Source organism: Pteropus vampyrus, unplaced genomic scaffold (assembly GCF_000151845.1).
Source record: "Pteropus vampyrus isolate Shadow unplaced genomic scaffold, Pvam_2.0 Scaffold8, whole genome shotgun sequence".
Lineage (NCBI taxonomy): Eukaryota > Metazoa > Chordata > Mammalia > Chiroptera > Pteropodidae > Pteropus > Pteropus vampyrus.
In genome coordinates, this window is record NW_011888789.1 from 4089042 (window position 1) to 4104207 (window position 15166).

The window sequence follows — 15166 nt, forward strand, 5'->3', positions numbered from 1 at the left end:
TTACTTAATCTTGGTTTTATCATTTGTATATTCCTTCCTCTAATAAGGTCAGAAAAATACTACCTGGGTACTCGCAACAACTTCTAACACCCACAGAGCCTACTCTCCACATGCTAACAGTACCTTAAAAAAACCTTCGGAATGATATTGATAACTTTGTTATTTCCTTATCTTGAAGCAGGTGTGCTTATCTAAATTTAGAAAAGTCCTCGTAACACTTCTTGTTTCTCTACCACTCTCACCTTTCTGAAGACTTTAAAAGAAGCAAGACCTTGGCAACAAAATAATTTACTACGTGATCCAGTTTACATCAGTACAATGGAACAGTGTTACATGGTATCTGGCACACAGATCTAAATTATAACCTGAGAAATAGAAATTAACCCTTAACTTTATAAAAATGTTGTTTTTAGAAAGTATACTTAAAAACAGAATCTTTTAAAATCAGTATATAATACTGAAAAACAATATATATGTATTCTTATAATAATTTCATCTTTCAGGGGAAAAAATCCAAATTGTCTTAAGTTCACTTTATATTGCTTCTGCAGATCTCTTATATCAACATTTAATCACAAATACCCTTTGTCAAATGCTTTAGATGCCAGGCTCTGTGCTTACCTAAAGATTAAAAAGATGATCAATTCAGAGCATCTACAGATCACAGCATCAATAGATTAAAAAGTAATAATACTGAAATTCAATTCAGGTAACCATACCAAACCCAGTGAAAAGAGGTGGTTTCATCTATGGAGGGGTTGTCTAAAATGATCCAATCAACCACAGTTTTCCTTTTTCTCTGCAATAATGCACCAGTTGCCATGATCATTCCCAGAGCTCAGAATGTGGAGCTCGGACACATTCTCCTTCAGCAGGCCACAGAGCTCACCTTCTCGAAACACGTGATAGTAGCGCATAAAGGCTCTAGAATCCAAAACGTTGGGCTGTCGTTCCTCCACAGAAATTGTGTCATTTGGGATGGAATCTGTGGAATCAACTGCAGAAATTCTTCTCAATATTTTACTAGCAGAACTGTTGCCTTCTTCTACGTTACCTGCACCCACACAATTCTCATTAGTACTGGTGCTATTCAGAAAATTCCCATCACTGTTTCTCCTAATTTCCTCTCGATGGTCTCTATCTAAATGTTTCCTTGTAGCTGGTACTCTCAGCCACTCCAGATGTTTTTGAGACGTTTCCACAAACACTTCCTCATCCAAATTTTGCTCTCTTGTTGAAAACGGCTCTCGGTGACCTAAGTCTAAACTAGAGTGTCTGGAAGGCTGGATTGATATAGTGCTATTGGCCCAACTCTCGGTGTTTTTCAAGGGTCTCACTCTTTCCATTTGCTTCCTCAGAGTTGATTCATCCAAAGATCTGGAGAAAAACCAGGAACGAAAAGACTTTCCTAATGTGTTATAGAAGCCATTGTCTTCCTCGCTTTCCTTAGAAATACCTGCACAACAGGTTCCAGCTGTAACAGGTTCATAGCCTATGCTGTGAGACCGTTTTGAATGACATCGCTCCTTAAAACAAACAGAGCAGCTATACGCAGAGCACGGAGGATGGCAGGCATGGCTTCTTTCTGGATGTCCACACTGCTTCGCTCTCCCAGGCTGGCTGGATTCAGAGAGGAGCCGGGAACACAAGGCCCTGTTCCACGGAACAAGCACATCTTGCTTCTCAAAGTGCCGGTTCTTTTGTTCCATGGCCCAAACATAAATCATCAGCTGGCCTCCAGGAACTAAGACTCTGGCCATTTCCTTTATTGCTCTGATTCTTCTTTGTTTTGTAGAAAAATGGTGTATAACTGAAAAAGAAGAAACTAGACTTCAATGTGTATGCACATACATAAGCCTACACATTTATATACTAATATTTTCCATATAATAGTGATGTAATTTTGACAGGTAGTAAAACTTTATTTCCCACAGGGCAGGGGATATGGTAGAAACAGCACAGGCCTGGCTTTAGGACAGACATAATTTTTAGCTTCATCTCCTATAATTATTAGACGATTGATCTTGGGAAATTATTTAACGTATATGAATTTTAAGCTCCTTCATCTGAAGAAGCAAGATACCTAGAATAGATAACATGTAGAATCTCTCCCATTTCCAAAATCCTATGAATTTTGTTAACCAGAGGGTGACTAGTTTGAATTAATAAAATTCACAAGGGAGCACTGAATTAAGTAAGTGTTCCCTAGTAGAATTCTATGAAATAATTCATTGCTTTAATAAATAACTGGTACTTCTAAAAGCACTGAAAGATTAATACCACTATTCAGTGTTAATAAAATTAATAGAGCAAATAGAAAAATGTTAAAGGTGGTTTTTCTGTTTAGATAACGCAGAGATAAGCCAGCCAAGCTCAAGTCCAAATGATTGCTTATCATTTTAAATAATGTCAATATAATATAAAATGGTTGTTTATAATTTGTAGAAAGTCAACTTAAAGGTCATTATTTTTCCTTTCAATCCCTGTTAAGTTAAGGTGAGTCAAGCAGTTCTGCCTTTATCTAATCTTAATGGCTATTAAGCATCTTTTTATCAAACAACGTATAGAAAGTCTTCCTCCATTTGCTCTTAGGGCAGTTTAATCACAGAACTGTGCTAAGAGAAAACATCAGATTATTTTTCCACGCACAGGCCTACCACAGGTCTCAGGAAATTAGTCCCAACGAAAGTGTGGACACTGCTGCTCATATATGAGTCGTGAGGGATAGAGAGTGAAATGTTTTCTGTAACCTTCACCATAATCCAGCTATTGGTAGTGGTTTTAGGCAAATAAATTCCTATAGTTTACCTGACACAGAGGTAGAACAACTATCTAAAATGAGATTATTATATAGATAAAGCTGTCAAAAGAAGATCATCCAGCAGATACACTGTATTGTTATCAATCAAGGTTTCATTCCTATCAGCTGCACACGAACCCTGGTATCTTGTACTATTTCACTATAAGCATTCAGAATTCATGAGTTTAGCATTAAGAAGGGTTTCTCAACCCTAGCGCTATCGATATTTTGGGTGATAATTCTTTGTTGTGGGGGGCCCACCCACTAAATGACAATAATGCATAAACACACACACTCCGCTATGACAACAAACAAGTCTCCAGACATTGACAAATGTCCCCTGAGGGTGAGGGCAACATAACTCCATGTTGACAACCACTGGCATGAAGTGAATAGTTGATTGACACTATTTTAATATACTACTGACAAAATTTTAAAAAATCATTTTTCCCTCTTTTAATTCACCCCTCCCCCCACTTCCACCCCTGACCTACAGATGTTGCTGTTTCCCCTTAAGATCCGGATATCTGAAGGTGAGGCGTCTCCTTCCATGGAGTTCCCGGGGTACGGGCTGTGGCTCCACTGGGGCTCAAACCCAGGACCTTTGGCATGTAAAGCAGACATGCTAACCACTACTCTATGGAGCCACCCACTATAGACAAATTTTTATAAGACTTTTGTGAGACTATTCTAAAAGTAAGTATAAAGCATTTCATTTTGTAATCTCTCAGTATAATAGAAGGAATGTATAATCAGATATACTATTTACCTCACATTGTTATTAAGAGACATGGAAAGGCAAAAAAATATGTTTCTTCATGTTAAGATAAGCAAAAGTGCCAACATACAAAATTCTAAATAGGGAAGTAAATGTATATGGACATAGGAGCAACAGTCTAATGAAATTTCTCATAATCTAGTTCGAAATGTGAAACCTAAGTGGCAAATGACATTACATTATAGTTATAGTTCATAAAAGCACATGCTGGGTTTCCACTTATGGAACATTTTTAATTAGAAGATGGCAACCGCGTATGCTCCATTTCCTCTGCAGACCAGGTATGAGACTTAAACTGCAAGTGGAGAAGAATTTAGCCATGTACACGTGGAGCATTTCCCCAAAGCAGGAAAGCTGGTAAGTATCCCATGCCCACAACAGTGGCTCAACAGCCCACACCGGATGTAGGTCGCCTTGCAGACCCTAAAATCAATGTAATGGAAGGAGAGCAAGGAATGTGCTGCTCTGACCTCTCTCAGATTTCTAGTTCTTTAGGTGGAATGACCAAACCAAATCTTCCTTTCCATTAAAGATTCAAAGCATTGTGTAGTGTTGCTTGGTTCAACAAGGATCTCTCCCTCCTCTTAACGCAGACGGCCAAAATGGACTTCACAGTTTCAACTGCTAAGTAGGACTGTCACAGAGCAGGTTTCCATGGCAACCATCTCCTGCCAGTCTTAACTTGTTCCAGGGTTATGGCATCCCGGTTGCATCCCCTCACTATGCAAAGATACAGTTGAGTAAATCCATTTCTCATCTATTCAAGGAGGAAGCAAATGGTTTTACTCTCTGTTTTTATCTGGTCAGTCAGTCTTATATAGGTTTACCTTGCTTTGATAAAAGCTTGTTTATTCAAATAGATTAATTTTTAAAAGTGTATTAGAAGAAATAATTTGCTTTGCAAAAGATTTTTTTGCTTTGCAAAATAATGTGCCAGTCTTAAGATTCTCTTAAACAGCAAGTTTCTCTAGCATATATAAATACGACTAACATACTAGGTTTCAGGAATACGTGTGTTGAGTAAAATGAGCCTTACCTGTGTGAATTTCCATAAATGGATTTTTGATGTTTGTTTTCATTTTTGGTACGTATATTTTATGGACACACTAGCTGGGAGGAAATGAGGAACATGTTCCCTAGATTTATGAATAATTTCTGGCAGCTAGAGAGCAGAGTGGCATTATAGTAACAATGCAATCTGGGACCAGGTGGGGCTGTCTTCCCCAGGGACTTGCATACCAGTGAGTGGCAAATTGGATGATACTTTCAGGTGACATTAGCCTTACAATATTCTGCTAATAAACAGCACACTTGTGACCTAAAAAAAATGTGACTTATAAAGATCTACTTCACATTGGAAGATCTGGCTACATTTCAATATAACAAAGTACTATTTTTAACTAGTAAAACTCTAATACTTTCTTACTCATAAGTAAAAGAAATTGGAACGTGTCATCAAAAAGAACACAATAACAGTTTGAAAGTTTAACTTGTTAAAACGATTATATGTACCACCATAAGTACATTTGAGATTAGTCAAATAATTTAATTAGTTGAAATATTTTCTTTTAAAATTAGATAAAATAAATGATATAGACTTTTCTATAAAAGAAAAGTTGGGTTGTGAGAGTTGCCTCAACCATGTAACATTATTCTTAGAGCAGAAAGTGAATGAGTTACTGGACTGCCTTACCTCCTATGGAGATGATGGCATCGAAGCCCTGATCCCTGAAGGGGAGATTAAGGTTGTCACACACCATGACTTCACATCTCTACTCTGGGCAATCTCAACCAATGGCCCACAGTAGTCACAGCCCAAGGTATAGACCTGGCTGTTCACTTTAAGATATTTTCCAGTCCCACAACCTATAAGAGAAAAATTGTGTTTCATGCTATCCTTGACAAAGAATGAAACATTGTCAGTTAGTCTGCCTTATAACAAGGAAGAAAAATAACTTTATATTATTTAACCAAGACAGAATACACTTTGGTGTGAAGATATACACAAAAGCAAAAGACAAGCCTTCAGAGAGCTCTTACATATTTCATATAGAAGAGGAAAAGGGAATGAAAAAAAGAAATAATGTTTATTGACTATTTAATGCGCTGATGTCCATAGGGCTTAGCACGCTAGCACAGCCAGAAAATGTTAGCTGACCCCTGGCAAGGACTGATAGGTCTCTACTGTCCCAGGGACAGTGTCCAGTGTCTTTACGAAAGTGACCTTCACATACATATTTCATTATGTGCAGATCTATATGTTATGGCATTTATTCTCATGTTACCTGTCTAGACAGTCTTGCCACTTAATAACTATATAAAACAAACTACTGCCAACAACTTTTAAATGGTTATAAATAAAATAATTTATGTAATAAAATAGGTTTTTAAAATCTTTTAGATTTTAACTTGAACTAATAAAAGATTTCAGCATCTTTTTATCCAACCCACTGTCAGTGCTAGGTTTTAAATGATCTCACATAACTCAGTATGTAACTCTAAGAAAGCACTATTTTTTTCTTAAATAGACCTTTTTTTTTTTATGTCTTTTATTTGGCTACAATATTTAAATTTCAGAAGGCATTAAAACAACAGCAATTCTAAGCATGGCTTTATGATACAAAGTTTAAGTACTGCATTATTGGGCACAATTTTTCTTCCTCTTTTCAGGTTTAGCCACAAGCCCACAGAAAGTATAAATGCCCAAAGATGGCAAACCAGTTAGATTTGCCTAAGTTACCTCTTACAACACAATTAAAGTACTTTCAAACAAGTATTTACTCTAGCACTGATGAACTACTGAGGATATATATACCCTACTAAGAAACTAATGGTGATCTTGATAATGACCATTGATAATGGTTAATCCTATCTCCTAGTCTAAATCAGTGTTTGAAAATTTTCATGTACTGCACAGAAACAGGTGTTTTTGCTAGTCAGGGATAGAACTGAAATAGCGGCCAATGACTATTGAGTGACCAGGAAGCCAAAGTTTAAAGATGTTAAAATCAAATCTTTTTAATTATTCTTATAAACTAACATAAGAAAATTGAGCAGTACATGATTTTTGAAATTCTCCTATCTTTGACAGATAACTAGGCATAGTGTATCAGGTCATAAGGCAATGCGAGGGAAATAAAGTGTAAAATTGTATTTTCTCTCTTGGAGCTTACAATCCAATAGAGTAAGAACTACTTGTAGCCATTGTAGCTACAGGTGATTAGGAAGGTTTCATGGAGACAGTAAGGATAAAGCTCTAATAATTAATGAATAGATTTTAATGACAGAAATGAGGACATTCTAAGAACTAAAGGTACAAATAAGTGAGAGTCTAAAAATTATGAGGAAAGCAAGTTCCCTTAATAGGTTACATCAGCAATTCTTAACCTACAGATCATGGATAGGGCTTCAAGAGAACCCAGGAACCAATGGAATTGGTTGGTGACTTATGTGCAATATTCTAGGGGGGTCAACAGCATTCATTTTTGCAAAAGAGATTTTACGAGTTTATGTTATAAGTCTTTGGACAATCAACTTTAAAAAGGTTGGGCTGAGAATGAAGACTTTCTAGATTAGATTAAAAATGTAGAATTTGACCCCTACTTGAGGTTTCTGTACAAAGGACGAGTAAACAGCATAATAAATTCAAGACAGTGATGAGTTAGAAGTGACAGGTCAGAAAAACATCACACACTCAGCTGTGATGACAAAAAACATTTCCAGACATTGACAAATATCCCTTGAGAGGGGGGCAACATAACTCCATGTTGAGAACTACTGGCTTGAAATGAATAGTTGATTGACATTATTTTAATATACTACTGACAAATTTTTATAAAACTTTTGTCTGACTATTCTAAAAGTAAGTAGAGTGTTTTGTTTTGTAATCTGTCAGTAAAACAGAAGGAATGTATAATTAGATATGCAGCTTACCTCTCACGTTATTAAGAGACACAGAAAAGCAAAAAATAATTTCTTTATGTTAAGATAAACAAGAAATGCCAACACTTCTCGCTCATGGTTATCAACTGGGAGATTTCAATTTCTGAAAATGATGGTACACTGGGGATAGTTAGTGTAGCTAAAATACATATTATCAGAATTAAAAGAATTTTATGATTCACAGAAACACCACCATAGCCAGGTAAGATTCACTAAATCTCTCATTTGGAAGGGCAAAGGTGGTCCTACTTTTTCGCCCAGGGCAAATTACCCTGACCCCCATCAGAGAAGTTTCAGAAAAGTCCCCCTTCTACGGTTTCCGCAGTACCCCTTCATCTTATTTCATGTGTTAAATAGACCATTTTTGACATTCACTTTCTGGTGGCAGAGACTCAAGTAATTCAACATTTACATAGACTAATGATTTAGATCAATCGATCTCATTGATATTACAATGAAGGAAACAGCAACGTGAATAAATAACCATCCTGAAACAAAGGCTTCTACGATCTAGTACCTAAAATTGTATTCTAGCCAGACATATCATCTAATTCCTTCCCAGAAACATTTAAAGATATCAACAGAGCTGATATTTGTACCTTTTGGAGTCACCTGTAGATTTTTCTGCCTGACTTTTTCTTTTTTTTTTTTTGATATTTTTCTAAGATCTGCTATTCAAAGATGATTAGTTTGCTGCTTCTGAAATACATCAACACTTTTTAATAACTCCTCCTTAAAAGGTGCTATTCGCAATGATAGGAGGCACAAAATTATATGAGACACTAATTACATAAGGTTCACTGATGCCAGCTGAGAGATGCCAGTGGAGAGCATGTGAATAAAAAATAAGATTTCTAATGCTATTATTTCAATGTAAATGATTGGGGTCTTAGAAATACGTTAGATCTCATGACCACCATTCCCAAGAATGCTTATGAGAAAAAGTATTCAATATTTAAGGGCAATCATGGGGAAAATATAATTGACAATGTGTTTTAAAATTGAAATCCTGAATATTACAAAGATGATAGTTGTATTTTAAGAAAAACAATATTGTAAATCCTCTGCTTTATTATTGGCTCAGGGGATACATTTAGAGAAATGAAAGGGAAAATTACTTCAAAAATACTAATAAAAACAGGTTTAGAGGTGATTAGGGCTGGAAGGGAGTGTTCAGAGAGCGTCTAATAATAATGTGGAAACTGAGGTCTTTTCAAATCTCAGCATCTCCTGAGACATTTCCAGTGCCCCTGGCACCCTCGACTTATCCCATATTCATTTCTAATGGGATCCATTTTTAAGGGTAGTAATGGAAATCCCAAATATGATGCAATTATCCATTTTTCTAAGTGCATACACTGAGATGTTACAGAAGAGAGGATTTTTGTTCTGATGGGGAGATCAAGAATATTGTCATAAATGTGAAAGAACTAAATCAGAACATGTTTGATAGTGCAGCAAGCTCCAGCACACAGCAATCAGGCTCCTTTACAAAATCTCATTAAATGATAACCTTTTGCAGTACTGAAGAGAGAGAACAGAAAGTGTCTGAATGCTTACATTCCCCTCTATTTTGTATTCTGCACCATGCACATTTTGTGCATTTCTGTACTCTTGGTGATTTCACTGTTTAAAATTCAGCATCATGCCAGAGTGCTGTCTAGCTAGGGTTCTGAAGCGCAGGAAAGCTATAATGGGCGTTACAGACAAGATATATGTGTTAAATACACTTTGTTCAGGCATCTGTTAAGAGTTGTTTCCTGTGAGTTCAGTGTTAATGAATCAACAATATATAGTAAATAAGGTGTCTTTAAACAGAAACATATATGAAGCAAACAAAGTTAGGTATTGACCAGTTAATAAATATGTGACCAGAGCCTCATATGAACCTAATCCCATATTTCCCTTAGAGGCAATGACACAGTATTCACTAATTCAGTGTCCATGGCAGCTTTGTAGAAGATAAGTATCATAAATAATGACAATCAACTGTATTTTATTTTATGATTTCTCACTTTTTTGGTATCATACATAGAAAACTCTTTACCTCTGAGAATATTTTTTATTCTTTTATGCTATCTTTTTAATTATTCTTTTATTCTTTATTTTATTATTTTAAAGTAATCTAGTTGTCATCTAGTTCTTCAGTGATTTCATTTCCTTAAACTTAAATCGCGGCTTCATTTGGAATTTTTTTCAAATTAATTAATTAATTAATTCAATTGAAGAAATGATTTAAATTTTTTCCCTGTCTACCTCCCCCTCCTCTCCCCCAACTTCATTTGGAATTTTTGATGTAAGTTATGAGAAAGTAGCATATATATATACATACACACTGTTGTCCTAAAGCCACCTGTTGAATAGTTCCTTTTCCTACCAAGTGACTTTAAGATTCTGGTACTTTACTTAGATTATGAGTAGGAAAAGTTCCCAACCCATTGTATCTTCTGAGATCAGATTTACTTTTTAAAAACTGACATGATAGAGATATTTTCAAAGACTCTCCATTTCAACATGACATGCACCCTTTCTTTAAATTCCACACTGCTCGCATCATCTTTAACAAGCCGAAAGCCCTGGGCACATGTCTGTTTCTCTTACCAGTATTTGGAATGAATGTCAAATTAGACAGAGTTTGTAACTACAAACTTAGGACTCTCATGGGTACAATCCAAATGCAATTGCTAGAAAGCAGTTTTAGGTGGGCAAGCCTCAAGTGGGAATCCTAGCACATCTTAGACCTTAGTTTTAGATCTACTGGGCTATGGTTTATCATTTCTCCATTCAGAAACAATCTGAGCCAAAGTCCTCCAGGCAAATCAGGATTAAGAAAACATGATCTAATTAAAGATATGCTCTAATAGTGAAACATCTATAGGATAGTTAAGGGAAAGGGCCCATTAGATTAAGAAGGGGTTATAGGACCTCTTCTATAATCTCTGGCTCTTCTGTAGAAGGCATAAGAGCCACTCAAAGTGAGCCACCAGACCACTGTGTTTATAAATATAAACATCTCTAAATTTAAAACGGTCAAATTCATAAGCGGTCATTTCAATCCCGATTTAGTCAATCAATGTCAGGTCTCTTTTGTTGCAAAAGCTCTGAAAAGATCTATTTTAAATTTTTAAGAAATAAATCTAGCTTCTGTCTAAATGTAGATTTGTGGAAGTCCTCTACTTTCTGACTTGATCATATGAATTTCTACTATAAAGTGAATAGGCTAGATACTGGCATGCCAAAGATACAATTTCAGACTTCTGGTTATAACAAAAATGTAAAATGAATTTGAAAAGGAGAGGCATGATGGAATACATTTCAGGCTATTTGGCACATCCCATGGTTACCTATGTCAGCAATGAGGCTTCCTGGCTTCTGCTCCTGGAGGAATTGGCGGACGCGAGGCCAAGCTTTGCTCTGCAGGTCGCTGAAGTAAGGTGCTGTGCTCTCATACACATCATGTACATGCTGCTTCTCCAGCTGGGCAGCTTCATGATCCATCCTGGGAAAACAGGGCCACCCTAAGAAATGCAGGTCAGAGGAAGCACTGGCAATGGCTGAAGAAAGATGCAGATTCCCTGAAATTGGGAACCTACAACTGCCAAAGGTTGTGCTGATCTTACACTTACTTAGAAGCTGCAAAGAATAAAACCTTCTCTTCAGAAAATAATGGTTTGGGAATGAGCAAGTCATTGTCAGTTCTTGTGCAGGATCAATTCTTAATTTTGGAAGCATATACAAATGTCTTACCAATGGTTCACTGTGGATAAAATTGTTCTATCTAATGCTAAACAGATTTTAAAAATTTATAATATGTAGCTCACCACTCCAATCCAGTCATGAAGCAATATTGATTCTACCTTTTTATTGTCTCTGGATTCCAACCATTTCTCTATATCCTTACTGATTCTATTTTAGAAAAGCTGCTTGTTTCTTGCCTGAATTTCTTCAACAGTCTGTAAACAGGTGTTATTTCGTTGGCCCTTAAACTCCTTCAATTATGCCACAACTACTTTTCTAAAACAAATCATATTGTATTGCTTCCCATCTTAGACTTCTTCAAAGGCATTTTATAGCTTGTCTGATCAAGTTCAGGCATCGTAGGAGGGATTTAAATCTCGTTCTGGTCTGGCCTCAACCTTCCTCTTGAAGGCATTTCTCACCATCCTTCCCCAGCATCTCATGAGTCTGTAATACTCAACGATTCATGGATTCTCAGGCGCAACACAGTCTCTCTCATCCATGGTCCTGCACAGATGCCGTGCTTTTCCTGGCTAACATCTGTTCATTCTTGTCACAGTCATCACCTACTCCAGAAAGCCTTCTCTGACCTTCCATGCAGGATGAGGGCAATCAGTAAAGAGTGGGAGAGGTATAACAGCCAGTCTTAGACCTTAGAGGTCCCTGCTGTTTGGGGCTCAGTCATTTCATTATTCTCTTGGTGCATGTCAGGAGGAATAGTGCAGAGAAAAGGCCAGGGGCTCAGACTGTGGCTTTTTACTAATCCGTATGAAAGTATGTTCAATTATTTAAGAACCCATTTAGCCCTACAGGTGCATATCAGCTAGTTCGGTCCTGTCCCTTGTGCTCCTGTTGCATTCCATGCATCTTGAGACTGTGGAAATATCCTGTTTCTCCTTTCACGAACCAATTTTAGCATTCAATCTATTGATGACTCTTGCTTAACAAAATTATTACTACAATTACCATCAAGTAATGATACAGGAGTTCCCCCAAACCTGCAGTTTTGCTTTCTGAAGTTTAAGTTACTCCTGGTCAACCACAGTCCAAAAATATTGAATAGAAAATTCCAGAAATAAACAATTCATAAGTTTTAAATTGTGTGTCGTTCTGAGTATCGTGATGAAATCTGTCATCGTTCCTCTCCGTCCTGCCTGGGACGTGAATCATTCCTTTGTCCAGCATATTCACCTCATTTCATCTCATCATGAAGGCACTGTATCATCTGACACCATTTCAAGAAGAAGGGTGAGTACAGTACAATAAGGTATTCTGGGGGCGGGAAGAGAGACCATATTCACATAACCTTTATTACAGTATATTGTTATAATTGTTTTATTTTTTATTAGTTATTATTGTTGTTCATCTCTTAATGTGCCAAATTTATGTTAAACTTTATCATAAGTATATACTTATAGGAAAAAACATAGTACATATAAGGTTCGGTATTATCCATGGTTTCAGGCATCCACTGAGGGATATAGGGGGTACTGTATTCTAATTTCGTCATTCCTTCTACTGCAAGGAAGGGCTTTTCAGGATTTACTCTTAAAACAAATTAGCAGTAGATTATCCTTAATTACCATGGACCTGCCCACAGTCCCAGCAAAAAAATCTGTCAAACTCCTAACAGAGTACAAATCTCATTTGCGAGGTCTGACAAAATTTCCACCCAAATTGAAACAGCTTATAATGCACCCTCAACTAGAATTTACAAAGTAAACATATGGCTGGCTATAACTGCCTACACACAGGAAAAACCCAAACATTGAGTGCTTTTCTTTTTAATTCAAAATCTCAGTAGACTTAAGTCTGTTTAAATTTTTCCCTTCAAGGAATCAATCAGGCAATACGATCTTGAGAACTCCAGAACGAATAAATTTTACTTTACTGCACTTGCAAATGTTAAATGACGAACAACAGAAACTCAGTCTCCTTCAATCTGTCTCCAACTACAAGTTTAGAATTTGCAGAATCTGAACAGCAAGGTCCCTTGGAGACCTTTTCTCTAAGTCCTCCCCAAATTGCCTCACCTCTACCATAAACAAGTAACTTCAAAGAGCTATTTTAAAGTGTGTGAACAATATAAATCCATTTTGTTTTTATTGTACTTTACAGTTAAGATTATATACTCCAGAATAAACAGATGACTATAAAATTGATTTGTAGAGTTGGGGCTATCCAGTATGACATTTTTGACACTGTGGATTTAAATTTCCTGAAATATTTTCCATACGAATTTTATATATATATAAGCAAATTCCTTGTGAATTCAGTAATATGATTAAGCTAGCAAGACTAGTATTAAAATAAGAATACAGGGTTCGAGGAGAAGCTAGGGAAATACGGTTTGGTTTAGCCAGGCTTCTTAATGTGTGTACAGTCAAATTCTGGAACCTTATAGCTGATGCCTTGTTGGTGAGTCATGAGGAAGGGAAAATAATTTGAAAGATAAGGAGAAGTCATATAAAGTAATGCACTGAATATGTGAAGAACTAATTTGGAGTTTAAGTGCCATAGAAAGTAGTTTCAAGTGAGTAGGTGACTGGGGTGGGGCAATATAATTGGATTTATAATTTTAAAAGATGGCTGTAGGTATATCTATTCTAAGTAGACTAGAGTACCTATTGTCTTTATTTGTCCAACCAAGTTCACCATCCCTCTTCTGATAATTTGTATCTTGCCCTCCCTGGCCAATCATGGTATCTCATATCCCTGAACACAATCATTGGTTCAATGGTGGGCAAGTGATATAAGCTGAGCCAATCAGAGTCCTTCCTCAAGATATCTCAGTGTAGCACTGGCATCACAGAGTTGGAAAGATCTAAAGGTCAGGCCGCCAGTGGCCATCTTTCCTCTATATGGATAACACCTGTCTTTAGGTAGAATAACATGCAGTCAGGCAAAGCAGACAAAGATGAGAGATACATGGAAAAGGAAAAGAGTGGCAGTAGAGAGTCCAGCTGTAGTCCCTGAGACTGGGTCTTGCAGTTTTGTGAGCCACCCTGTATCCTTCCCAACTCAGAGAGTCAATAAATTCCCCTTTTTACTTAAGCTTATTGGGCTTCTGACCTTACCACTGTAATAGCCCTCTCTTATTCAGCAGTACTTCTTACATCAAGTGCTCAGTTTTTGTTTTATGTCTAGCCTTTATTACTTGGAAAATGGAAGAGAGGAGAGAATGTGATAGGAAACTAACTGGAGAAGTGAGTGGCTTGGTGTGTTTTTCCCATGGAGAGAGGAACATAGAGAAATACATCAGTAATTCCTACTTCTAGCAACTGAGTCGGCATTAAGAATTCACAGATGTTAGGTTTTCCTGTTCTGGGCATGTGATTAGGATAACACTTCTCCATCCAACTTGATTCAGGCAAAGCCATGTGACTTGCTTCATCCATTAAAAGCAATCAGAAAAGATGTGGATCACACGTGGGCAGAAGCTTTACAAGCCAGTGTGTGCCTTACCAAGTACCTCTGAAAGCATGAAAGCATCAGCCTAGTCCCTGAGTGACAGCCCCTGATGGACAGACAGCATGGATGTTTTAAGCCAAAAAAGGAGAATAAACAGCTCATCATAAGATATGTTGAATACCTACATAATGACCAAGTAAAAATTATCAATCGTATTCTATTAGAATCTGATAACTTGTTACTATGTGAGTTCATCCTATTTTTTCTTTATATATATTAACATTTTCCTCTTTCTTGTGAGTATATTATAACAGAACAACTGTACTTTACTCCAGACAACTGTACTTTACTCCAGATCGTCCAGTCTTCGTCATAAATCATGAACGCCCTGCTGGGAGCCAACAGGCCCTCACAGGAAAGCAGGACGAACACGGAGCCTTCCCAGTTATGTATTTCGTGATTTCCTGCCCTAGCAGGAAACATTTTAGGGATATACC

General features: G+C 36.9%; 1 protein-coding gene across 1 annotated transcript in view; it reads right to left on the reverse strand.

Annotated features, from left to right (window-relative positions):
* Window positions 1-589: 589 nt before the first annotated feature.
* The window catches only part of TRMT9B (tRNA methyltransferase 9B (putative)), a 43890-nt gene continuing 29313 nt past the window's right edge, over window positions 590-15166 (reverse strand). The window contains 4 exon segments of the mRNA XM_023538065.1: window positions 590-1810; window positions 5272-5349; window positions 5352-5444; window positions 10865-11019. Of these exon segments, the coding sequence (XP_023393833.1) occupies window positions 777-1810; window positions 5272-5349; window positions 5352-5444; window positions 10865-11018 (1359 nt within the window). The 5' untranslated portion in view covers window position 11019 and the 3' untranslated portion in view covers window positions 590-776.